This window comes from Suricata suricatta, chromosome 14 (assembly GCF_006229205.1).
Source record: "Suricata suricatta isolate VVHF042 chromosome 14, meerkat_22Aug2017_6uvM2_HiC, whole genome shotgun sequence".
In the NCBI taxonomy this organism is placed as follows: Eukaryota; Metazoa; Chordata; class Mammalia; order Carnivora; family Herpestidae; genus Suricata; species Suricata suricatta.
Genome location: NC_043713.1, coordinates 39,184,594 through 39,212,108, shown reverse-complemented (window position 1 = coordinate 39,212,108; position 27,515 = coordinate 39,184,594). Strand labels below are relative to the sequence as shown.

The 27,515-nt window shown below is 41.5% G+C and overlaps 1 protein-coding gene and 1 long non-coding RNA gene across 3 annotated transcripts in view; one reads left to right on the top strand and one right to left on the bottom strand.

The window, feature by feature from the left end:
* The first annotated feature begins 232 nt into the window (after positions 1–232).
* MEP1B (meprin A subunit beta) overlaps positions 233–27,515 on the top strand; it is a 28,032-nt gene continuing 749 nt past the window's right edge. Inside the window, exons 1-14 of the mRNA XM_029922410.1 lie at positions 233–295; positions 2,457–2,475; positions 3,321–3,365; positions 3,452–3,495; positions 5,167–5,245; positions 13,064–13,181; positions 14,465–14,643; positions 15,923–16,141; positions 16,763–16,915; positions 18,479–18,691; positions 20,459–20,902; positions 22,379–22,558; positions 24,697–24,823; positions 25,455–25,659. Of these exons, the coding sequence (XP_029778270.1) occupies positions 233–295; positions 2,457–2,475; positions 3,321–3,365; positions 3,452–3,495; positions 5,167–5,245; positions 13,064–13,181; positions 14,465–14,643; positions 15,923–16,141; positions 16,763–16,915; positions 18,479–18,691; positions 20,459–20,902; positions 22,379–22,558; positions 24,697–24,823; positions 25,455–25,659 (2,088 nt within the window). The remainder of the gene's footprint in view (positions 296–2,456; positions 2,476–3,320; positions 3,366–3,451; positions 3,496–5,166; positions 5,246–13,063; positions 13,182–14,464; positions 14,644–15,922; positions 16,142–16,762; positions 16,916–18,478; positions 18,692–20,458; positions 20,903–22,378; positions 22,559–24,696; positions 24,824–25,454; positions 25,660–27,515) is intronic.
* The window catches only part of LOC115277991, a 31,276-nt gene continuing 24,664 nt past the window's right edge, over positions 20,904–27,515 (bottom strand). For both annotated transcript variants that reach the window (XR_003902628.1, XR_003902629.1), the window contains one exon: positions 20,904–21,393. This is a non-coding gene — a long non-coding RNA (uncharacterized LOC115277991). The remainder of the gene's footprint in view (positions 21,394–27,515) is intronic.

The window sequence follows — 27,515 nt, the reverse complement described above, 5'->3', positions numbered from 1 at the left end:
CTTGGCTACTGGATGTTGACACAAGGGTAAAAAAAAGCTAACCAACAACGCTGCCGAACTGTGTTCAGGACACTGGACTTTAACTCTGACTGCAGATAATATTTTTCTACAGTGAGCTGACCCGCAAGATGGATCTTTGAGATCACAGGCTGTAAATGATGATGTTGGCCATTTATGAAGTCAATGCTACTCTGACTTTCTTAGTTTGCAAATTTCATCTGGAAGCCACAACATGGAACAATGGTATCTGCCTTGGTTTCTGCTCCTGGCCATTCTCCTCCTGGTTTCCGGCTTGGTGAGACAGCTTTGTTGGGGAAGCGATGAGAAAAACTGGGGGCCTATTGCCTGTTTGTTCACTTTTTGCTTTTGAGAAATTTTGAGACGTTAATGAAATGAGCGTGATGAGTGGGGGTCTTAGGGGGTAAGAAGGAGCCCCGACTGAGACAGAGGCAGGGACATTGACATAAAAGTTATATATTTCTTTCAGTTTCGTGTTTGTGTAACAAGTTTTCTTTTGATAAGATGGGAAATGTGCAATTTGAAAAGCATTCCATTTTTTACTGCTGAGGGCCGCGGCGGTGCCCAGAGACCCGAGTGGTGAGTGTCGCAGGCACAGCCAATGCTCACGGGTTTGTGGGATTTCTCTCTGCCTCTTTGTCGGGTTAGACCAACCCTTCAACAGTGACGGGGGGTTTGTCCCGCAGACCAACCCAAGGTTTTAAATGAAGTTTCAAATGCCTAGGGGGAGAAACTTTAGTTGTGATTTTAAAAATCAGTTTTTATATAGAGCTGATAGTCTATGAACAGGATCTACAACATTGAGAACAAGAGATACCATTTAAGACACATTTTAACTGGAGGTGTGAACAAATACTTGATAACTTAAAATTTTTAAAAAATGCTTATTTATTTTTGAGAGAGAGAGAGAGAGAGACAAAGAATGAGCAGGGGAAGGGCAGAGGGTAAGGTAGAAACAGAATCCTAAGCAGGCTTCAGGCTCTGAGCTGTCAGCACAGACTCTGACATAGGGCTCGAACTCAGAACCTTGAGATCATGACCTGAGCCAAAGTCAGATGCTTAACTGACTGAGCCACCCAGGTGCCCCTTGGTAACTTTTTTCATTAGGCACATTAGCATTTCTCTGTGAGTGTGCTTATGTGTGGTTACGTATGAGACAAATAGGCACTTAATATCTAGAAGAAGAGTAATTCTCCAACTAGTTTATTCCTACCTGCCAAACAGTCCATATGATTCTGGTATTAGATATGTAAGCTGTATCAACCTATCTTATAGATAGTTCGAGTTTCGGGAAGGTCCACTAGTGACTTGCTGTGAATTGGTGAAATGAGGCATAAAACCCAGACCTCCTGCTTGCCAGGTCCATGAGCTTTTTCACTAGACTTTAGACTTCAGACTTCCCTAAAAAGTTTCTCAGATTTAAGGGGTGCCTGGGTGGCTCAGTCGGTTGAGCATCCGACTTTGGCGTAGGGCGTGATCTCACAGTTCGTGGGTTCCAGCCCTGTGTGCTGACAGCTCAGAGCCTGGGGCTTGCTTTGAATTCCGTGTCTCCCTCTCCTGCCCCTCCCCTCCTTGTGTGTGCTTGCTCTCTCTCTCTCAAAAATAAATAAACATTAAAAAATTAAAAAAAAGAAATTTCTCAGGTTTACTTCATTTTTTCCATTGGGCATGTAGTCTAGGTTTTTCATTTGGTCACTTGCAGAAAACCTATTTTCAGAAGTGTTTTTTAAATTTTTTTTAGACATTTATTTTATTTATTTTTGAGAGAGAGCACGCACACACATGAGTGGGGAAGGGGCAGAGAGAGAGAGAGAGCCCCAAGCAGGCTCCACCCTGTCAGTGCAGAGTCTAACATGGGACTCGAACTCACAAACTGAGATCATGACCTGAGCCATAGGTCCCTTAAGGTTTTTTTAATTAGAAAGTATATCGTTGATTTGTTTTTCTTAAACATTTCTCAAGCAGAGTCTTGAGAAAAATGTGAAAGTACGCCATGATTGATGAGGTCTTCAATAACATTTCTTTATAAGGGTTTTTATAAATTACAATAATATTTCAACAATGAGGATAAATTATTAGATTTTTCAAACATTGCTCCATAAGTCCTTTAGAGAATCATGTTTAAAGAGAACATTTTTCTGAGGGCTGGAGTCTTATGTTCTGATTTCTTTTCAATATGTGACGTTAGTTTCTTGTTTTTCTCACCTTCAAATCCATGCAACAGCCAGTCTCATTTTTTTACATGAAAAAAGAAGACCCTTTCATCAAAAAATTATTTTAGATTCCAAATTAGCTGTCTTGCATATAAGCCAGAAAACAATCCATAATATTAATGAACCCCCTCCCCCCACAAATTGCTAGGTATAAATTGGAACCAAGAAGAATTTTTATGTCATGGGCATCATAATAATGCCTTTTTTTATGTGTTTGTTTCTCAGCCAACTCCAGAAAACTTTGGTGAGTCTATTTTGAGTTTTGTTCTATGTTATAGTAAAAGAAAGTCATGTGGATAATAGAACAACAGGACAGAATAACTTAGGATGCATTTAATGCTAGTCACAATGCATAAATACATACGCATAATTGCCTTGAACTTTGGTCAAACACTGGCTTCTTCTGATTTATTGAGGACTGTTTTATTGTTCCTCTCCCAGGGTTCCACCCACCCAACAGAAAAACAGATGGTGAAATAGGAATGTCCAAACACAGTGACTCACAAAAGACATCCCATAAATGCTTGTTTTATTACTTTTTTTATTTTGTATCAAGTCAAACAGACTCGAAGTTCATCCTATTCTGTTGTACCCTTAGAGATTTGACCATATGATCTACTTTTTTGCAACTTACAAGAGTAATTCAAATTTAACTTAGGACTTTTGCTTGAGAGGTCCAAGATATGTGACTAACAAAGGGATATATACATATGGGTAGATTGGGTTGGTTTGACCAAATTAAAACTTTTGCTTCTCATTTAATCTAGTTATCTAGACTGGTCTTCCAAGTTAAGTTTACTATTATACAGAGTGACCAATTTCTTATTCCTGAAATCATTGGCATTCAAGGGACATGGATAGGACAAAAGCATAGATGCAAAAACCCCCTAGCTTCAAGCCTGGCTCATGGGAGGTTCTCAGTCAATCAATCAATCAATCGATCGATCAATTTATGTATATTGAATCAGAACCTAGTAGTCATTTACCCAATACAAAGAAATTTCCTTACTTCTAATTTGGTAATTGATTAAGATTGTCTTCTTTCAAAACAGAATGCTCAATGTGTTTTTCTCTTTCCTTCAGTTAAAGATGTAGATGGTGGAATTGATCAAGATATATTTGATATTAATGAAGGTTTGTAGATTTTCTTTTTTGAATTTTTTAGTAAGTGGAGAGTTTGCCTCCAATATGCTAACATGAATTTTTATCTTCCCTCTTAGATTTGGGGCTGGATCTATTTGAGGGAGACATCAGACTTGATGGGGTAAGTTGAAACAAAGCAAGGAAGAGTCTTCTATTAATTACTGCAAGCTAAAGTGTATGAAAATTATCGGACAGCCCAGCTGTCTTTAAGATACAAAATCACAGTGACAGATTTATCCAATAAATACACTAAGCTCTCAGGAACTTGCATAATAATGCCTTCATTATCCATTACTCAGACTTCTGTGTGGTTAAAGCCACTACCACTCACCGTGTACGCCTTGGTCTTATTGATGATGAATTTTCATTATTGGGACAATATGATGTTTTCATTTTTATTTGTTTAGGTTTATTTATTTATTTTGAAGGGAGAAAGCACAAGGGAACAGAGGAGGGGCAGAGGGAGAGGAAGAGAGAGAATCACCGGCAGGCTCCGCACTGTCAGCACAGAGCCCGATGCAGGGCTCGAACTCACAAACTGTGAAATCATGACTTGAGCCAAAACCAAGATTCAGGTTCTTAACCAACTGAGTCACTCAGATGCCTTGATGTTTTCATTTATAAATAGAACCTCACTGATTTAATCTAGTTGAAGCCAAATTAAACTGAATTTGTAAACATGTCAATGAATCAGACTTTTTACCATAAAAGATTCTGTGACTTCTATCCTGACAGCTAAAGATAGTGTTGCCAAGTAACGACCTTCCCAAATCTATGCGTGAAGAGTCCATGGCATGTGGATGAGCATAGATAACCTACAGGTAGTTTAAGTCATACTCCCGCTGGGAGCTTCGACTCAAAAACTGGGTCTGCAGTGTCTCAGGTTTAGTCTTGGGCTTGTTCTATCTGTGCTCTCTCCTCCTGGATCTCAGCATGTGCAGGGGCTTTTAGTGTCACCTCTATGCTGATGACTCCAAAGGTGTGACTCTTATCCATTCCTTCCCGTGAACTCCAGGTTGTCTATGCAGGTGCCAGTTGGTCAGTTCCATTTCCGCATCTACGAGGTGCCTCAAATGTAAGGTGTCCTAAACTAGATACTAGTTTCATGCAAAATGCTTCCCTTGATCCTCCCTCTTGGCAGTCATCAGCCTACTCCCCTGAATAAGTGAAAAATCCAGGAGTCACCCTTGCTTCTTCTCTGTCTCTCATCCCTCCACTGATCCATCAGTAAGTTCTGTCATTTCTATCTGCAATGTGTGCCCCAAATAACTCACTTTAATTCATTTTTCTATTTCAAATATTGCTGCCCTATCATTTTTTTCACCCTGTCCCTCTCCCCACCCACCTCAGCAAAGTCGTCTTTTATTTTTTTCATGTTTATTTATTTTGAGAGAGGGAGAGAGAGAACACGAGCAGAAGAGGGACAGATGGGAGAGAGGATCCTAAGCAGGCTTGGCACTGTCAGCACAGAGCCCGACGTGGGTCTTGATCTAACGAACCATGAGATCATGACCTGAGCAGAAACCAAGAGTCGGATACTTAACCAACTGAGCTACCCAGGCACTCCACAAAATGGTCTTTTAAACAGGCAATGATATCATTTCACTTCCGGGCTTGAAACTCTTCGACAGCTTCCTACTGTAGGTAGAGAATATCTAAATTTACCCACAGCCTGCATGACCTTGCATCTGTCTTACATTTTACATTTCATTTATTTCTAGATTAACTCTTCATTGTTTCCTAAGTTTTTGCCTGATTCATTTAATTAACCCTTCACATTTATCTTTGACAGGCACAAGATAGAAATTCCATCATTGGAGAAAAATACAGATGGCCTCATACCATTCCGTATGTTCTAGAAGACAGCTTGGGTTAGTATACACCTTGGAGAAACCGTAACTATGTATATTCCTGACAATATAATCACAGTAGTTTCAAGAGTAGGCTCTTATGTTCTTTCAGGGTTTGTTTGTTTGTTGCTTTATGTGTCTATGGATACTTACTTATAAAAATAAGCAAAATGAACATGAAAAGAACCACAGTGGTTTGGTCTGAAATATTTGCTGAAGTCTGACCAAGAAAGGGATTAATGTAACCAACATTATGGAGAGCCTACTTCGTGCTGGGGACACAAAGATCAGGGAGCTAGTCTTTGTTTGAAAGCAGCAGTTTCCCATATGGTCATAAGTTACATATGAGTTAAAACCAGAATAAAGAGGGATGCCTCGGGGGTGGGGGCGCAGCTCAGCCAGCAGAGTGTCTGACTTCAGCTCAGGTCATGATCTCACAGGTCGTGGGTTTGAGTCCCGTGTCAGGTTCTGTGCTGACAGCTCAGAGCCTGAAGCCTGTTTCAGATTCTGTGCCTCCCTCTCTCTACCCCTCCCTTGTTTGCACTCTGTCTCTCTCTGTCTCAAAACTAAATAAACATTAAAAAAAAACTAAAAAAAATTTACAGCCCCGTGTCGGGCTTGCTGCTGTCAGTGCGGAGCCTGCTTCGGATCCTGTGCCTGGCACCCACCCTCCTCTCTCACTCTCTCTCAAAAATGAACAAACATTAATTTAAAAAACCCCCTAAGAAACAAACATAAAACAACCAAACAAAGCTTTAGGGACTGGCATTGTCTTGCCAACATTTTATTTTGCCAAGTGAGGAACTTACCCAACAATAAGAACCTGCTATCACCTTTTCATAACATAAATAATATTTTAACACTAAAAAGTCAGAAGAATCCAATCCAGCTTCTCTGTAGAAGACATTTAATTGCAGTGGAAAACTCTAAACATAGTCCTCATTTTATTTATGGTATCAGTTGCCAGAATCATTTTAGGAACTGTTGTTTGGGAAATTCTTCTTTTCTTTTCTTTCCTTTTTTAAAAGTGTATTTATTTATGTTGAGAGGGAGGGAGAGAGGGGGTGGCAAAAGCAGGGGAGGGACAGAGAGAGGGGGTCCCAAGCCAGCTCCCAGCTGTCAGCCCCAGTGTTGGGCTCGATCTCACAACTGTGAGATCATGACCTGAGCCAAGATCAGGAATCAGATGCTCAACCAGCTGAGCCACCGAGGTGCCCCTGGGAAGTTTTCTTAAAGTTCATACATTTCAGTGGTGATTCAGATTAGCCAGAAGTTCATTATAATAGAATGGAATGAACATTTTGCTTAAAGATATGTTCAGAAGTGGTGGGAGCACACTGGAGAGGCATTTAACTCCTCCAGATATAAAGGCATATGCATCGGGGAGCAGGCGACACTATGTAGCAGGGCTACCGGCATTCATGCAGGTGGATATTTACATAGGAAGGGGGACTGAAATCAGGTGTGCATTTCATTCATCAAGAGGCACTTGTTTCTTTGCGTGAGGTGCCATTTACTGCGTCACCACTTGCAGCATCTGCCCAGATGCAGTGCGCCTTTGTCATTTGCAGAGGCATCGTGTGGGCCAACCCAGCTTCGGACAGCTAGGGAGGGTGCTCTGGGCAGATGGACCACTGCGTACAAGGGCATGGAGAGGGGAGTGACCCCTTAACTGGGATTTGGTGGGAAGTGGGGAGTTGAGGTCGAACAGGTAGGCAGAATCTAGTTTGGAGAGGCTCGAGTGATTCCCATGTTAGAGAACATGGTGTGCGTCCTGCTGGGGACGTGGAACCTCCGAAAGTTTTAATGTGGATGTGAGACCGTGATCATGCTATGGCCGTAGAGAAGATGTGTCATTAGGTGGGGGGGGGAAATGAGATCAATTAGGAGACTTAGAAGAAATTCAGGGAAGGACTCAGAGTTTCTGAACCAAGTCTCTCTCAGTGAGGATAGACTAGGATGGACAACTCTAAAACAGCCTGAGGAGGCAGTTGTTAGGTTTAGTGATTGACTGTAAGACAAGGATTCGAGGTAAAGAGATGCTGGTGCCCAGGATTCAGTCTTAGGCAACTGAGTGCACGGTGGTGCCCGTAACAGGGAACATGTCTTAAAGATGGCGGGGTAGAAAATGTGGTGGAAATGAGCTTTTGGCAGGCAGAGTCTGAAAGCATCAGGCTCACTGCGGTGGCGAGAACCTATGAAGTGTTGATGGATAGCCTGATCTTTCAAGATAGTGGGATATGTGGGTGTCCTGAAGCTGTGGGAGCTGGCGGAAGCCGCTGGTATGATGAGCACCTCGAAGGAGGTCCTGCATACAACAGGGACCCCTCAGGTAGACGGATCGTACTGAGTGGCCCAAGATTGTACTGGGCGAGAAGATGGTCAAGGCTGGCATTGAACTTGGGAGAACAACTTTCTGGAATTGATATTGATGGAGGATCTGTTAGAAGTTATTGAGAAGGGAGGACTGGCCAGAAACATAGATGAAAAACCAAAAGGAGGTGGAAAACGCCAAGGCCAGAGGTAGGATTAGAAACTATAATGTGAGAAGGAAAGATAGTCACTGACTTTAGGAACTGGGGGGAATCTGAATGATGTTAAATGTTTACAATCTTTTTTTTTTTTGGTCTTAAAATTTTGATTAAAAATATAAAAATTCTTTTATTTTCAAATTATTTATAAAAATTTAAAGAAGGGGTGCCTGGGTGGCTCAGTCGGTTAAGCCTCCGGCTTCGGCTCAGGTCAGATCTCACGTTCGTGGGTTCGGGCCCCGCGTCAGGCTCTGTGCTGATGGCTAGCTCAGAGCCTGGAGCCTGCTTCCAGTTCTGTGTCTCCTTCTCTCTCTGCCCCTCCCCCTCTCATGCTCTGTCTCTGTCTGTATCAAAAATAAATAAAACATTAAAAAAAATTTAAAAAAATTTAAAGAATTGTTCTTCTAAGGTGTTCTATGAAATATCAGAGAGCTTTAATATCACTGTATCGCTTGGCTATTTTTGCCCTGAATTTTAACCAAATTAATGTTATGAACTTTATGTACCTGCTTTTTCTTTTTTTTAACCTTTAAAAAATTTTGGGGGGGGGACGCCTGGGTAGCTCAGTCAGTTGAGCATCCGACTTTGGCTCAGTTCATAATCTCGCAGTTTGTGGGTTCGAGCCCCATGTCGGACTCTATGCTGACAGCTAGCTCAGAGCCTGGAGCCTGCTTCAGATTCTGTGTCTCCCTCTCTCTCTGACCCTCCCCTGCTCTCAAAAATAAATAAAAAACATTTAAAAAATTTAAAAAAGTTTTTTTTCACATTTATTCATTTTTGACAGAGAGAGAGAGAGAGAGAGACAGAGCATGAGCAGGGGAGGGGCAGAGAGACGGGAAGACACAGAATCCAGAGCAGGTTCCAGGCGCCAAGCTGTCAGCACAGAGCCCAACATGAAGCTTGAGCTCACAAACCAGGAGACCATGACCTGAGCTGAAGTCGGCCGCCTAACCAACTGAGCCACCCAGGCGCCCCTTTATGTACCTGTTTTTACACAGCATTATAAAACAACATAGTGAATGCCTTGAGGACCAGAGATATCTTTCATCTTGCAAATCTGAGGATTAGCATAGTCTTTGGCATATTATAGGCAATTAATAAATATTTTTAAAACTAAATTAATAAACTGGGGTGACTGGCTGGCTCACTGATAGAGCATGTGACTTTAAAAAATTTTTTTTAAATATTTATTTTTGAGAGAGAAAGAGTGTGAGTGGGGGAGGGGCAAAGAGAGAGGGAGACACAGAACCTAAAACAGGCTCCAAGCTCTAAGCTGTCAGCACAGGGCCTGACGCAGCGCTTGAACTCAGGAATGGTGAGATTGATCTATGCCAAAGTCAGTCGCTTACCTGACTGAGCCACTCAGGCTCCCTGAGCATGTGACTCTTCATCTCAGGGATGTGAATTTGAGCCCCATGTTGGGCATAGCGTTTACTAATAGAGAGATAGATAGATAGATAGATAGATAGATAGATAGATAGATAGAGACATATAAATATATATAGATAAACATATGAATCAAACATGTTAGGTAAAAAATTCAGTCCAGATCTTACCATCCAAACTGTGTACACTTTTACATAGGTATAACTATGGTGTTTTAAAAAATTTTTTAGAGGCACCTGGGTGGCTCAGTCAGTTAAGTATCTGACTATGTCTCAGGCCATGATGACCTCATGGTCTGTGGGTTTGAGCCCTGCATCAGGCTCTGCAATGACAGTGCAGAAATGGGATTCTCTCTCTCTCTCTTTCTGCCCCTCCTCCACTTTCTCTCTCAAAATAAATAAACTTAAAAAAAATTTAAGTTGTGTTGTTTTATTTTTTATTTAATTAATTAATTAATTTAAAAGTAAATGGTATGCTCGACTTGGGGCTTGAACTCATGACCCAGAGATCAAGTCATATGCTCCACCAACTAAGCCAGCTATGTGCCCCTGTTTTAAATTTTTTGATCTGTTTTTTTAATTAATATTACAGCATTATTTTGTGCTAGTTTTATAATATAATTAAACCTCAAATTTTTGTTATTTTTTTAATTCCATGATTTTGATTCTTTCTCATTTGGAAAATACTTTACCCCTGTTTAATTTTATTTTTATTTTTTATTTTTGAGAGAGACCAAGCATGAGCAGGAGAGGGGCAGGGAGCGAGGGAGACACAGAATCCAAAGCAGGCTCCAGGTTCTGGGCTGTCCCCACAGAGCCTGAATTGGGCTCGAGCTCATGAACCGGGAGATCATGACCTGAGCCAAAGTCGGATGCTTAACCAACAGAGCCATCCAGGTGCCCCACCTCTGTTTATAGTGTAGCATTGAGCTTGTTCTCTATGCTCAAAGTGAGAAGAGGATTTCCTTATATTTCTGAAATTTATACCATCTTGAAATGACTCTGACTAAGGAAATTGCTAAACAATGCCACCTTTACAGGTAGCAAAAGTAAATACCTATGAAGGATTTACTGGAAATGACTTCGGGCTCTCCAGAAATCACTCTTACCAACATAGTCAATCCTGCTTTAGTTTTTTTTTTTTGCTTACACTCTGGGTGTTACCTGGCTGTTAGATGCAGCTTTTCTGGAAGGGGTGACACTTGAGGCATCCATGTCTAGCTTCCTGTGAATAAGTGATCATTCCTTGCCTGGGTGTCAGACTTGAGGTGTGTGGGGAAGGTAGAGAGCAGACTGTTAAAGAAGGGGGGATGGAAATGAAGATCAAGGTACTGGAAACCTGAAAGGGCTAAGAAGAGAAAAATAATCCTGAACAGCTGCTTGCTTAACTCCTAGGCTTGTCCAGGACCTGCTTTAGCCTTCGGAGCCTGGGGATTTAGATAACATGGCCCCTGGGCGAGCTTCTCTGCATCCGTGATTCACAGATAATTAGCCTTTGGTAATGAAGGCACTTGGTAAATGAAGAGCTTATCTTGGTAAAGTGCTATATCCCTTTCACAAAACGTTCACACGTGTTTCCTTATTTGACTCTCAAAACAATTCAATGAAGGGTAAAAACTACCCTTGTGGGGGTGGCTCAATCAGTTAGGTGTCCGACTTCAGCTCAGGTCATGATCTTGCGGTTTGTGGGTTCAAGCCCTGCGTTGGGTCTGTGCTGACAGCTCAGAGCCTGAAGCCTGCTTCGGATTCTGTCTCCCCCTTTCTCTGCTCCTCCCCCACTCCACTCTGTCTCTCAAAGATTAAAAAAAAGTTTTTATTTTTTAACTATCCTCCTTAAGCTTTGATAAAAGACCTAGACCTGCATCCTCCTTTTACATTCTGTCCTTAAAACAGGCATGTGGTGATGAGTATCATCATGCCTTATTTTAAGGAAGTTTGAGATAGTAATGTAAATGTGATATTTATAGTACAGGAAATCCAGGAACAATTTAAATATCTGACAATAAGAAGTTACTTATATATATTATAGCCATATAATGTAGCCATTAAAATGATAAAAAGAACACTTGGTAAAGCTCTTAATGATACTTTAGTGAAACACATAGTTTTTTAAATATGTAGACTGTGATTTTATATTTTCTAAAAATATGTGTATGTTGTGAGCATATACCATACAAGCAAAAAGCATGATGAGGGTGTTTGATAAGATTTTATAATTTCCTTCTTTTTGTTTATATGCATTTTCTAACTCATTTGTAATGAACATGCATTATTTGTGTGGTATTATAAAAGGTGGCATTCTGGGTGCCTCATATAGATTCATATGGATTTTAGGGACCCATATGTGCATCCTGTTCTTGATCCTCACAGAGACAGAGGGCTTTCCTACTAATTGTTTTCAAAAGTGCAGTGATCATATAAGAAGGGAGAAAGGAAAGGAACACTTGATAAATGCTTATTTTACTTGGAACTGCCCCACTGATTTCTCATTTTATCCCCTGCCAAATTTATTTTATTTTATTATTTCATTTTTAATTTCTTTAATTTTTATTTTATTTTTTTATTTTTGAGAGAGAATGAGAGAGTGAGTATGAGCCAGGGAGGAGAAGAGAGAGAGGGAGACACAGAATCCGAAGCAGGCTCCAGGCTCTGAGCTGTCAGTACAGAGCCCGACGTGAGGCTCGAACTCATGAACCATGAGATCATGACCTGAGCCGAAGTTGGATGCTTAACTGACCGAGCCACCCAGGTGCCCCTTGTTTTATTTATTTTTTTTAAGTTTATTTATTTATTTTGAGAGAGACAGAGACATCAAAAGTGGGGGGGCAGAGAGAGAGAGAGAGAGAGAGAGAGAGAGAGAGAGAGAGAGAATCCCAAGCAGGGTCCACACTGCCAACTGCCAGGGCAAAGCCTGATGCAAGGCATGAACTCACAAACCTCAAGATCATGACCTGAGCCAAAACCAAGAGTCCAACGCTTAACTGACTGAGTCCAACGCTTAACTTTGCCCTTGCAAAGTTGATTTTATTTACCCAATTAACTGATAATTATTCAAAGCTCCAGAGGTAAATTGAATTGGAAAGGTTGCACATTTAAGGTGATGAGGATAGGAAACTACTTAGGTGTCTCAGACTCTGAAGTCCAAGTGCTTTCCACTTGGCCACACTGTCTCCCACTTCCCAGGAACCACCACCCTTCACTTCACCAGTACCAAACCCCACACACGCACCTGATACAGCCCCTTCCTCCAGGTTGCCTTCCAAGCTTCTTTTCCTGAATGTCTTTGTTGCTTTCATGCCTCTGCCTTTTTTGATCTCTGTCTATCCAATCTGTTAGTGTCACTCTTAATTCTGAAGCAATGGTTCTTAACTCTAATTCAGGTCCTGAACTCACTTGAGAATCTTATGAACAGTGTCCCCAGGAAATGCACTTTGCAGATAAAGGTATAGACAGATACTGATGAGATATAAATAGATAGAGGATATACATAAAGATGATATAGATTCAGATGCACATCTACCATCCCAACATATCCACGGACGCCCATCTCAAGGTCCTCAAATTAAAAGCTCTGCTGGGGGGCTTTAAATAATACTATAGCTTCTCAGATGAAGCATGTGACAATGATTCTGGCTGTCTGTGATCCAAGGTATATGAGGTAAAGGAAATGTTTTTTTTGTTGTTGTTCAGTAATGCACGTCCAATGGTTCCAAAGAAATAAATATGAGACAAAATCAAGAATCTGAAGAAGAATCAAACACTTGCATATGCTACGTACTTGGTTGGGACTGAATACTAAATTTGGTACAAATAAAACACTAAACATTCACGAAGAAACTAACTCATGATAAACAATATATTGCATAGCCTGGAAATGGTTATCATTTTAATAAGTGTATTTTTTTTCGGTTTTCTTCCTTCAGAAATGAATGCTAAGGGAGTTATCCTTAATGCATTTGAACGCTATCGCCTAAAAACATGCATCGACTTCAAGCCTTGGGCTGGAGAAGCTAACTATATATCAGTGTTCAAGGGCAGTGGGTAAGGTGGAGAGTTGGTCTGCTAAGGGTTCAAATGCAAACCATGGCCGCTATGGCCTGTCACAACAATTGTCCTACCCCTGACCTTGGGTGGGGGCTTCCTTCCCTGTTTGCTGGACAGTAAAAGACAAATTGCATCTAGTTTCTCTAGCCATAAAAATAATACTTTCATAATTGCAACCAGACTACCCATTTTAAGACTAGGGTAGGATTGTACACCATCCATCCTGCAACTTAGTGAACTTCTACCATTTGTGGTTTACATACTTTTTATCTCCTTCTTTCAGTAAAACACGGGAACACATGTGTGGACGTGTACACATGTGTATTTCAATTCATTTTTATTTTTTTAAGGCTTTGTATATTTTTTATTTAGCTGGGTAATTAAAAAACTGTAATACCCAATTGCACCACGCATTATTTTAAGAGCTTTATAAGTATTAATTTTATCTTCAGCATTAACCTGCAAGATAGATACTGGTTTTATCTCCCATTTTACAGATGAAGAAACGGGCTCAGCTAGAGGAATGGCTAAGTCCTGAGTCCATGCTCTTTTTGTGTTTTTTTAATATAATTTATTGTTGAGTTAGCTAACATAATTTGTATATAGTGTGTTTGCTCTTGGTTTCAGGGGCAGATTCCTGTATTTCAATTTATTTTAACCCAATTGCACTCACTACTTGAGTTACACTGACAATGTTATTTGCTTGGAGCTCAGCAATTCCATGTGGTTGCTATACCTATGAAACTTCTCATGGTCATCAACATACCAAGGACCATGTGAAAAAGTTAGACATTTCTAATTTTTTATAACGTTTTTATTTATTTTTGAGAGAGAGAGACAACGTGAGCAGGGGAGGAGCAGAGAGAGAGGGAGACACAGATTCTGAAGCAGGCTCAAGGCTCTGAGCTGTCAGCACAGAGCCCCATATGGAGCTCGAATCCACCAACCATGCGATCATGACCTGAACCAAAGCTGGACACTTAACTGACTGAGCCACCTAGGTGCCCCAAAACTTAGGCATTTCTAGAAAAAAATCAGGATTTGGTTGATCAGGAGATGCCTTGCTCCCATGTGCTATTTGGTGCCGGGACCAAAAATCCTCTGGCTGTCAGGTCGATCAGACCTCGCTGGGGTTATGAGACGGACGCAGTGTCCCGATAAAAGGGTGAAGGATGTAGGTGGGTGACACGGGAGGCCTGAGCACCGGGAACTGTGCCCCGAGGCCTCAGCCTGCACCATGAGAACACCCTCTCCCCCTGTCCCGTGACCTCCCCTGTAAGCTGCTGGTCTTCAGTGGGAAACCAGCACGTTGGGAGGCAAGAACTCTCCATCGGGGCGAACTGTGACCGGATAGCGACGGTTCAGCACGAGTTCCTCCACGCGCTGGGGTTCTGGCACGAGCAGTCTCGCTCCGATCGGGATGACTACGTCGTGATCATGTGGGACAGAATCCTGTCAGGTACATTTCTTTTGTTTTCTTATATTTTTGGTTAAAAACGGAATTTTTAAACATGAGCCATCTCCTGCTGACCATTAATAATGGGAAAACTGATGTGATGCTTTACTTCATGTACATAAGTTCAGGTGCGTAAAGGTTGTTGGGGTGCTAATACCCCAGACCCCTGGTGCTGGGCTGGAGCTGGATGGGATCTAAGAAACTGGTGTTTCCCAAAACACATTTTATGGGGTGCTGTCTCACAAAGTGCTCCCAGGTATTGTGTGGATAGAGATCTGTAGTCCAATTAGTTTGGAAATCCTAGGCTAAATTAAACTAAACTTGAGTTATTGATACTGCTTTACTGTTCAGAGTCTCTGTGAGATGAACACATATTGTAAATCTCCAAATAAGAAGGATTTTCCAAAGTGACTTGATCAACATCCTTTTTTGTTTTGTTTTGTTTTTTTTGGAGCATTATCATTCTATGGAGCCCATCCTGGGAAACACTGTAGCAGTTGACTAGCCAGAACTTGTTGGGACTTTTTATTCCAAGTCAGAAATGTCTTAGTAACATTGTACAACTAAAGCTTGTGTTTTCCACGGGGCCCTTAGTTTCCCCACCTGTCCTGCCTGCAGAGGGTATGGTGGAGGGAGTGGATTGCTGTCATAGAGGCCTTGTGGGGGCTGTTCTGGACTGAGACCCCTGAACATCACAGCTCAGTGATTTGATTGTCCCGTGATCTCAACTGGGGTAAGGCCCAGCAGCGGACTACAAGACTTCTGGAGCAGGAGAAGTGTTTAGCTTTAATCCATCATCTCTCTCTAAGATTCCCCGGGTCTTCTCCCTAGATTTGATACGACACCGATCAGCTTTGGAGATCAGATCCACCTCGTTGTTTCCCGCAAATCATCCCATTTCAAGTCGCAACCAGTTGCCCATTAGCGTGATGCTAAACAACCAGGAATCTTCTCTAAATGTATTCTTTTTAAATACCTGCACACATGTGGCAGTAATTGAGAAATCCCTGACTATGTCAGCTCTTTCTAAAGACTCCTGTCTGTGTTATCATTCCTCGGTCCCTTCCCTCCACACTTCTCAATGTCCTCTGACCTCCACCTCCATCTGCTTTGCCAATGACCCTGACTGTGTCAACAACACCTTTCAGAATCTACCTTTCTATTAGCAGTTCTGAGAGCCTTATAAATATCCAGTCGTGGGCAGTAATGGAAGCCTAGAGTAAGATGAGCTAAATTTTGTGAACAGAGAGTAACTAAACATCTTTTTAAATTTATCATTTAGGCAGAGAGCACAACTTTAACACCTACGATGACCAAGTATCAGACTCCTTGAATGTTCCCTATGATTACACGTCAGTAATGCACTACAGTAAGACGGCTTTCCAAAATGGAACCGAACCAACAATTGTAACGCGAATCTCAAACTTCATGGATGTGATCGGCCAGCGAATGGATTTCAGTGACTCTGATCTCTTAAAGTTGAATCGACTGTATAACTGCTGTATGTGGCAAGTTTTTTGAAATGCTTTCTGTGTCTCTGCCGTGGAGGGGAAAATGATGTGCTGTGCCGTTTTGCTGTGCATTGCTGGATTTTCTGGAATTATGGTTTGATAGTTGCTTGACAATTATAGTTTTATAGTTGAAGTTTGATATTAAAAAAATAACAAACATAAACCCACCCGAATCCCAATCCATACCTGGGAAGCAATATTTTTCTTCTTAGAAGTGCTGGCCTTCAGCTCTGCAAACAAATTGGGTCCTATAGTAACGTGTCCTATGTAGATTTTTAAACTAGAAGCCATCATGTAAATGGGATCTTATAATCTGGGTTGCAGTTTAATAATCTGGATAAGGAGAAGAGTGTAGACTCAGGTTCCACAGATTAGATAATTAAAGAAAAACAATGTGGGGCTGGCAGCTTATTCCGATGCACAGGACTGACCAATCTCTGGGTTTCTGAGCCACCGTCCCCCAGAATCAGTGAGCTGTCCCCTTGAATGCCATCTTGGTGTTCCTAGTACTTCCATGACAGTTTTTATTACTTAGATTATCATGTTGTAGGAATGTCAATAATTATTGGGTTTGTTTGTTTGGGTTTTTTTTTTTTTTTTTGCTTTTGTAGCCACTTCCTTGAGCTTTATGGACTCGTGCAATTTTGAACTGGAAAATGTATGTGGTATGATTCAAAGTGCAGGAGATAGTGCTGACTGGCAACGTGTTTCCCAGGTTCCCAAGGGGCCGGAGAGCGATCACTCCAACATGGGCCGGTGCCAAGGTAACAGGACTGAGACACTTCTCGATTTTACACTCGGCGGCCCCAGCATTTTCCCTTGCTACGAAAAGACTGGGATTTTGCCTCTAATTTCTATTTGAATTATTAATGATAACTCATTCATTTGCTACTAAGGAAACAGTTCTGTGCCTTATAAGGACGTGGTTCATTTCTTTGCTTTCATTCTGACTTGACTTGTCCTTCTGTGAGTCAGAACTGGGCTCTATGAAGCCTCTTTCCCTGTACGTGCCCACTGCAGGAGGGGACTGTACCGCCTGGGAAGACCCTTATCTACAGGGTAGTGGGGGGGTTTTCTCAAAGCTTGCAAGATACAAGTGACTTTCCAGTAAACGGCATTAGGCTGTGAATTAATCAGTTTCAGAATTCCAGCTGGTTTTGATTACACACTCCTGTTACAAGAATCCTTAAAATGAATAGTCAAAGTACAATTGATTTAATTTTATTCAGATGAGTATCCTTTTCCATCACAATTTTGTTTTAAATTAAATAGTCATTTATTTGGCTACAAGTACTCAATTTTTATTTATTTGCTCACTTGTGGCCACAAAGATGTAAAACTAGACTTCAGAACTCAGGGTCACTGCATGAGAGCTCAGTGGTCTAGGCCATGGTGAGGTCCCTAACAGCAAACAGTGCTTCTCTGTTTCCTTTTCTTTCTTGGAGGGCAGTGGGTGGAGGGGGGGAGGGAGGAGAAGACAGGCGTTTAAGGGTAGACACTTGCAATCAGTAGTAATAAGCCCTGGAAATCTAATGCACAGCGTAGTGACTATAGACAGGAATATTATATGCTAATCATCACACTGATTAACAACTAGAACTTAATTAATCCTACAACAAAAAAGGATAACAATTATGTGACATGTTGGAGGTGCTAATTATTGCTACAGTTGCAGTCATACTACAAATATATATGTGTCAAATTAACATGTCGTACACCTTAAATTTACACAATGCTGTATGTCAAATACATGTCAATAAAAATACAATTTTCTTTTAAAATGCAGATTGGGGGGCGCCTGGCTGGCTCAGTCGGTTAAGCATCTGACTCTTGATTTCTGCTCAGCTTGTGATCTCATTGTTTGTGGGATCAAACCCCACATCGGGCTCTGCTCTGACAGCAAGGATCCTGCTTGGGATTCTGTCTCCTCTCTCTGCCTCTCCCACACTCATGCTCACACTCTCACTGTCTCTCTCTCAAAAGAAATAAACATTAAAAAAATATAAAATGCAGATTTGGGTAGTGGGTAGTGGTCCTCCATAGGCCAGAAAGGAAGGGGAAAGGAAAGGAGGGAGGGAGGAGAGAGAGAGAGAGAGAGAGAGAAAGAGAAAAAGAGACTAGACCAAGTAGGTGAATTTTGAAAGCTCTGGTATGGAAAAGGTGGCCTAATGTTCTTTGATAAACTGTCAATTCCCAGAACTGTGTTTAAACGCCCAACATAGTTTTCTGCACATAGAGGGTGCTAAGGGGAACTTAGTGCCCACAAGACGCGCATTCCTATATCTAGTATCTGTTTTCTCTCAATTCTTCTTTTGTTTTCTTAACAGGTTCTGGTTTCTTCATGCATTTCAACAGTAGCTCTGTAAGTGTGGGGGCCACGGCCATGCTGGAAAGTAGAACATTTTACCCTAAAAGAGGGTTTCAGTGCTTGCAGTTTTATTTATATAACAGTGGAAGTGAAAATGACCGACTGAACATCTACACCAGGGAGTATTCTGCAGACGTGAATGGTACTTTAACGCTTGTGGAAGAAATAAAAGGTACAATATTGACATTCTTACTGTCTGGGTCCAGATGAGGCCATCTTAGTTCTTTGAGTCCCTGGCAGTGAGGAGCTCAGTTCTTGGCTAGTACTAAACCTGCAATGGAAACTAGGCAAAATGGGAAGAATTACCGAACGTAAAGAAATCGTGGGATGGACGAGGAAGGAACTGGCCTCAGGCAGCACTGGACCTGCCCTGAACATGGTTGGGGACCTCTCATGTTATCTCAGGTGGGCTTTGGAGATTTTATTTCCCAGCTTACAGTTTATCAGATGTGCCACTAGCCTGGAAAAGGGACACTTTCTCTAATTTCTAGCTTGAAAAAAAAAATCCCAGTGAAGAATTCTAATTGTTATGATTTGGGTTAAGTGCAACTTCTGGAGCAAGAGAAAGCAACACTCCGTTCCAGTCATGTGGCAGAGAGAGGGGTCATGTTGTAAAAGCAGACAGTTCAGATATTCCAGGAAGGGAGGGGCTGTGGGCTGCCCCACACACTGACCACTTGGTTTGAAGGAATTGAGTAAAACCTATTATAAACTCGATCTACATTATGCTCTACATCATACCGTTTTCCTCCTATTTAACAGTATGAACAGGGAAACAATATGCAACCCAGATAATTCTTTCATGACCACCTACAATGAGGTTTTAATATCATTTAATATACACATATACATATATATGTATATCACATGGTGTACATATATAACATATAATTACATGTACTATACAATTCTGTATGTAAGATTATATTTATATATTCATTATGATATATATATATAAAATCCTTCCCATTAACAATTTGTGGGTGGGTGTTATCACTAATAAAACAGCACAAAAGGTACTTAAGAAAATTGCTTAGGAGTAAGAATTTAACACAACTTAAATGAAGAGTACTGATAATAATGAAGTGGAAGCTCTCCTGAAAGATTTTTGTTCAATCTAGAGTCTATCCAGGGATAATAGTATTTTCAGTAATTTGGATACTTCTATCTTATTTTTGCATAATTGTGTTTCACATTAAGTGCCAATACATTTAAGTTTTAAGTCATTGTGTTAGCTACTAGTTCGACATGAATTCCTGAGCTGTTTTCTCTACCTGGGGGCTTCTGAAATTTTTAAATGAATCGCTTCTTATTTGGGTATGTGACATAAGAAAACAAGACAAGATCGTGTAGCCTGTGCTGCTAGCTAAGGGGAGGGGAGGATAGAGGAAGGGGAAGTATGCACTGGGGAGAAAGATGATGGCACCAAATATAAGATAAATATTTATAATGTTAAGTCATTGGCAAATGATGCACAGATCTACAATACAAATTGTAGATGTGGGCGTTCTAGGGCTTGGTGGATTTCTGTGTAATACTACCAAAACATTGAATGAAAATTTGGCATGTGAAGGAGGTATTTCAATCAAACTATAAATATATTAAATAAGGCTTTGGCTATATCACAGGGATCCTGGGCACAAGTGCAAATACTGGGTTTAACTAACACAGAATGGAAGGCAACTCATATTTAGGGCGTGGAATACTCCTAAATTAGATGCTGTGACCTGAGAAACAAGTAGATACATATCCAGATATCCTGGGGAGCAGTCTGACCCCCCAGAAATGCCTTGGAGTGAATGGGCCTGGGCTGGAGAAGTGAGAGAGACACCTTGCAGGCCTGTAGGAATCGATAGCTCTAGGGTGATAATCTAAACGATGATTTGCACATGATTTGTAGTCTTTTATCTTCTTCAAAATAATAATGTCTCTTTTGCAGATATACCCACCGGAAGCTGGCAACTCTACCATGTAACACTGAAAGTGACCAACAGATTTAGAGTGGTGTTTGGAGGGGTCAGAGGCGCTGGCGCATCATTGGGAGGCCTGTCCATTGATGACATCAATCTTTCAGAAACACAGTGCCCTCATCATATCTGGCATATAAAGAATTTCACACGGTTTATTGGCAGCTCAAGAGAAATTATATATAGCCCTCCATTTTATTCTTCTAAAGGTTATGCCTTCCAGATTCAGTTGAATATGACTCATTCGACTAATGCAGGAATATATTTCCACTTGATCTCTGGAGCCAATGATGATCAATTACAGTGGCCGTGTCCTTGGCAACAAGCCACGATGACACTCTTGGATCAAAACCCTGACATTCGACAGCGTATGTCCAACCAGCGGAGTATAACCACAGACCCATTCATGACCACCGGTTCGTGACTTATTTCCTTTATTGCTAATACACACTCATTGCTCTAGGAGGGATGGATGATTTGGGAATAAGAGACTGCACAGCCAGGGACCTAGGGATTTTTTGAGCCCCAAGTTTTAGGAACACAAGATACTGAGAAGGGCTTCTGCAGTTGTGGGCAGAGTCCTCCACTCAGGCCACTGTGAGGAATGTCAGTAGGCACTGTCTCCGAAAAATAGAGAAGATACTGACTTTATTCCTGGCAGTTGACCATCCCTGAATTCTCAGTTGTTCGAGGAGTGTGGCCTTTGCAGAATGGCATGCCTCGGTTCAAGTCCAAAGTTCTTCTCATCAGCTATGTGAGATTGAGCAAAGAGTCTTCTGCAGCCCCCGTTTCCTCAGCAGCAAAACGGGGGCAGTACCAGTGGGGCTGTCAGACACGATTCAGCTCTTGTAGAAGGGGATGGCTTCTGATGAGAAGGAAGACAGTGAGCTCTGGCGTGTTGGGAAGGCTGTGAAAATGGATTATAACGTATTAAAGAGTTCTGGAGGGCTTGCCAATGGTGACATCACTGCCCATCTTTTCGGTCTCAGAAAAGGAACAGCTCCCAGAAGGCAATGAGCACATTTTTAATTTTAATAATCCCTTGCCTTCTGGGAGCCTAATAAAAAATAAAATTTTGGCAAGGTGAATATTATTGCCAAATCTGAATTCTATACATGAAAAAAAATAGACCTAAGTGACATAGGAAAAAGAAAAACTATTAGTCTGTTATGGGGGGAAAAATTCACAAAGAGGATTGCAGGAATTTGATGTTCAGAATTTCTTCATGTTTTATTTCCAAAACATTTTGGCCTGAATGACATCAGAAATGGCTCAAAGTTGGGTGGGTCATCACCTTTCCCCAGAAGCAATGCTTCTCACTGTCCTCTAGGAGGACTTTGCTCTCTTAGCTGGACAATTCAGTTAATGAGATGTATTGTTCTATGTTAATTTTAAAAACTCTCTCAGGACACCTGGCTGGCTCAGTCGGTGGAGCATGTGACTCTTAATCTCAGGGTCATGACTTTGAGCCCCACATTGTTGAGATTACTTAAAAAACACAATTTAAAAAAAAACCTCTCTCAGAAATGTATTGATTTGACTTAGTTAAAAGGACTGTCTATGACTCAAAGCAACTGAGAAATGCTTTTAATGAGGAGAGAGTTTCTATACCGGTCAGTAAGTATAGGGATGATCTCGCGCCTAGGAAACTTCTGGTATCTCTCCTCTCAGATTCCAGAATGTGGTCCTGCTTGCCAGGCAATCTTATTTTCTTTAGGACAGTGTAAATGACCAAGCTTCAGTGATTTGCCAGAGAATATATCACAGGTCAATAGCATCATTTAATTATTTGGAGCTCTATCCTAATTGTGTTTCACATCGCCCGTTCTTTCCTACCACCAAAATCTATGATGATGCTAAACACAATCCATTAATATAAATTGCTTTTTCAGATAATGGAAACTATTTTTGGGACAGGCCATCCAAAGTTGGATTAGTGGCTCTTTTCCCTAATGGAACTGAGTTTAGAAGAGGTATGGGCCTTGGAACCACTGCCTTTATAACCTACGAGAGGCTGAAAAGCAGAGATTTTATAAAAGGAGATGATGTTTATATCCTACTGACAGTGGAAGGTATGCCAGTAAAAATAGTTTTATGTAAGCTATTTTTGTTGTTGTTGTTGTCATGGCCATTGATTATTGACTGTATTCTTCTGGGTTCCGTTTTCATGTATAGGAGGAAATGGGCGTGTGTGGGATTTTTTTCTCACTGGTATAATAATCATTAATGATAGAAAGGCCACTTAAATAAAAACAGTGACCATTCCAGGATAAAATATTTAATTACTTCTACATGGATCAATGGAAAAGTTAGGCCAGAAATCTTTAGAAACAAGTTAAAGGAGAGCTACTATACCCGAGAAGTAAACCCTAGGATTCCAAAAAGAAATATCACCAAGCACATGAAATGAAACTGGAAAGGAACTGTCTCTATTGTGTCTTTTAAATATATATCCATAGATATATGCATATTATGAGCACACAAATATTAAATGTATCATATATAAGCACACACATTTATATTTTGTCAGTAATAGCATTAATCTATTGTCTTTTAAATTTCTTACCTATGGCAGCTAATAAATACATTTTTCAGGCATACTGGTGGTTTCCATGTTTCATGAAGCAAAATTTTAACTCATTTACTCTTGCATCTCTGTAAACCAGAATCTTCTTTGAGATGAAAGGTGGTGAAGTTAAAATCCATGAATTATTTTTTTAGCTTATCTTTTTTTTTGAGAGAAAGTGAGAGAGAGCATGAGCAGGAAGAGGGTCAGAGAGAGAGGGAAAGAGAGAATTCCAAGCAGGCTCCACACTCAGCATGAAGCCCGATGTGGCTGATATCAAGAGTTGGATGGTAGAGGCACCTGGTGGTTGGTCCTATCAGTTGAGCATCTGACTTTTGATTTTGGCTCAGATCGTGATCTCACAGTACGTGAGAATGTGGAGACTCTTGGGATTCTCTCTCTCTCCCTCTCTCTGCTCCTCCCTTGCCCACACGAGTGCTTGCTTGCTCTCTGTCTCTGTCTCTGTCTCTCTCTCTTCTATCAATAAACACTACAAAAACCAGTCAGATGTTTAACTGACTGAACCATCCAGGTGCCCCAAAACCCATGAAATTTTTATGTCAGTGTCAATTAGAGTAAATCTAGATGATACTTCTTGGAAAAAATTATTTAAGAATCACTTTGTCTCAGGGTGCCTAGCTAGCTCAGTCGGTAGAACATACAACTCTTGATCTTGGAGTTGTAAGTTCAATCCCCATGTTGGGTATAAATATTACATAAAAATAAAATCTTTGGGGTGCCCAAGTGGCTCAGTCAGTTGAGCGTCCAACATTGGCTCAGGTCATGATCTCACTGTTTGTGGGTTCGAGCCCTGCATTGGCCTCTGTGCTGACAGCTTGGAGCCTGGAGCCTGCTTCAGATTCTGCGTCTCCCTCTCTCTGCTCCTTCCCCACTTATGCTCGCTCTCTCTCTCTCTCTCTCTCCCTCTCTCTCTCTCAAACATAAGTAAACATTTAAAAAGGTATAAAAAATAAATAAAATCTTTAAGGGGTGACTCAGTCAGTTGAGCTTCCAACTTTGGCTCAGGTCATGATCTCATGGTTCATGAGTTTGAGCCCTGCATTGGGCTTGTTGCTATCAGCACAGAGCCCGCTTCAGATCCCCTCTCTTTCTGCCCCTCTCCTATTCACACTCTCTTTCTCAAAAATAAATTGACATTAAAAAAATAAAATCTTTAAAAATGAAAAAAAGGAATAACTCTGTTGAGGGAAAAAGGTCACATATTCATCAATTTGGTTCAATGCTGTTTGGATGAGAAGCAACAGAAAACACGACGAGGACCAGGGGGACCTGGTAGCTTGTGTCATATATCCACCAGCCTGCTCCCCCTGAGCAAGAATCCTGTGACCTTGGGCAAGCCCATCAGTCGCTTTGCATTTCTGTGCTTTGGTCTTCATGTCTGTCTCTTAAGGGTGGGTTATAAGGACTTAGGCCCTTTCTAGCTCAGGCCAGCCCAGGCCCAGGCAAGCACGTGGTTCAATTGATGTCCCCAAAGGCTGGTCCAGTTCCCATCTGCATCTAGATTTAGAATTACTCATTATTTCACTGGCTGGGAGAAATAAGCATCTATTTCGAAACTTAAAGATCAAATACTTGTTAAAGTCAAACTGATTTCCATCCATGCTCTCCCTCTGCCCTCCTTAGACATATCACACTTAAATTCTACGCAAATTCCTCCAATCCCAACCTCTAACATCAATGACCTTTGCACAAACTTCAAATGTGAGAATGACGGCATCTGCATTGTCCAGGATGGCAAGGCCGAGTGCAGGTAAGGGGCAAGACCCCCCCCACCCCATTCTCTTGTTAGAAATGTTATCATTTCCACAACGTAGGATTAAATACCGATATTTCCTGGGGCAGAAATCAGTTGATTCTCATCTCAAAGCCATCCATGGGTTATTTATTGTTGGTCTCCATTTGAGATTTTGGATAGCCACAAGAACAATAAAACTATGTATGAAGAAATAGTACATTCTATACTAATTGCCTGGAAAAGTCCTCATGAGTTATATACCTTATTAAGTCCTCACAGTAGTCTGGTGTGGTAAAGGCTGACTGTCCTTATTTTCCAGATGGAGATAGTTCTGCAAAGTTCTGGGATGGGTTTGGCTAAGGTGTAGGGGGTGGGGGGTCTGGGACTGAGACACTGAGAACTAAATTTTCTCCATTACCTACACCACCTTCCTTTCCCACCTCAGAACCACTATTTTGAGAACCAGATGAGCAGTAATTCCATGTGTTCACCCCTGGCCTTGCCTGGCCCCTGAGCCTAGTCTGTCCATTCCCCTCCAGTTGACTTCCACATGTCAATGACCCGAATGTTGACCCGCACCTTTAACAGTGAAGATTTTCAGACTGCAATATCATCTTGTAACTCTGGGTCACGTTCCGACATGCAGGTGTATGGCAGGGGAAAATTGGTGGTTCATGGGCGAAAGGTGTGAGAGGAGAGGCTCCACCCACGACACCATTGTCATCGCTGTATCTTCTACCGTTGCCGTGTTTGCCCTGATGCTGATAGTCACCCTCGTCAGTGTCTATTGTACCAGGAAGAGATATCGTAATAGGACAAGTTCAAATACGGCAGACATGACTCTGGAAAATGTAAGTTGAATCTGATATTTGTTTATTCAAAATCTACTGATGGAAATCATATGAAGAAGGATTAGGACTTTCTTATATACTTAAAAAAAATCTCTTTATTCTTTATGTTGGATAACAGCTTTGAAACTATGTATTCCTGTTACCTTCGCTAGATGGTTCTTGAACTGGAGTTCATGAAGGCTTTGGGGGAGGAGTTTCTTTCTTTTTTTTTATAGTTTATTGTCAAGTTGGTTTCCATATAACACCCAGTGCTCTTCCCCACAAGTATCCTTAGGGGAGGAGTTTTTATCCTCCTGGACTTGTATCTAAAACTCTGTGTGTGCAGTTGTATCTTTTTTTCTGGGCTCTGGGTCTGACCCTTCTTGAAAGGCAAAATTGATTTTGCCAAAAGTTCCAACCTTCCTGGTAAAGGGGACAGGTGATAAGTTCTTTTGTCCGAAGGGTTTTTTAGGGGTGACTGAGCTCAGGTTTGTTGGAAGGGAGTGCCGGCATGTTTGAGGCTTTTCCATTAAAAAAAAGGTTCCAATTCATGCTGGCTTCAAGGGCAATAACTAACCCTGAGTCCAGATTTTCCAGGAGAAGGTTTAAAGTCTGGCCTCAGAAGGTCTCTAAAACGGCAATAGACTCTTGAAAGTCTCAGATTGGACTCCCCACAGTGGGTGCTCCTGGCAGCACAGAGAAAGGGAGTAACGAAGTGAGGGAAGCGGGACAGGGCAGAGGGTGAGACTCCACTGTGGTGCCCTTGTAGTAGAGGCCCCAGCCCTGCTACCAGGAGCCCTGGAGGTGGGCGAGTATCCTGAACTCAGGCAATGGGACCAGGCCGCTGTGCTCCCCCACTCCAACAGCCATTGGATGGGGGTTGCCCCCTGGGAGTGGAAGATTGGGCAAGGCAGAGCCCTTCGTGGCAAGGGCATGTCCTGCATGAGGCCCTCATTTTGAAGGGCAGAACTGAGCCCCAGTACCCACACATGCACCAGCAGAGCACACAGGGTTTTCATATCCAGGTTCATATTCTCACACACACAAGAATACAAGGAAAATGGCATAACATCTGAACATCGTTTAAAAGTGAAGCTGTAAAATTCTTCCAGCTCTATTTCATTCGGAATAGAGTCTCTGAAGATTATTAGCAAAGCTAAAGAAAAACCAGGCCCAATCAGGATATCTCTGAAAGTAGAGATTCTGCAACTGGCTAAATCAAGAGTATATATATTATATATATATGTATATATATATTTATGTTTTTTATTTATTTTTGAGAGGCAGAGAGAGACAGTGCGAGCAGGGGACAGTCAGAGAGAGAGGGAGACACAGAATCTGAAGCAGGCTCCAGGCTCTGAGCTGTCAGCGCAGAACCTGATACGGGGCTCCAACCCACAAACCGTGAGATCATGACCTGAGCTGAAGCTGGACGCTTAACCAGCTGAGCCACCCAGGAGCCCCAAGAGTATATATATTTTTAAGAAAAATGGTTATTCAAGATATACTTCTTTAAGATTATGACTTTTTGAAGTGGCCAAATTGATATTGAGACACTAAATTTGTTTGCAAAGTTAGTCGAAAGATGGACAGTGATAATGAGCAGAAAGCAAATAGTTTTATTCTCATACATGGCTGTCACATTTCCTCAACATCAGGAAGTGTTTACAGCTCATCATAAAGCAATGGCCTGATTGTTTCACAAGCTTAATAGAAAAGTACTTAAAATGTATACAGGAGTTTCATTGTGCTTGCTTGCTTTTTAAAGATGTATTTCCAGCTGACTTTATGACTCAAAATAAAAGAGACAGATCAGCCAATGACCAAGTAGGCCATCGTGATGGACGCTGCCCCTGCAGATGTGGTGCTCTGGGCCG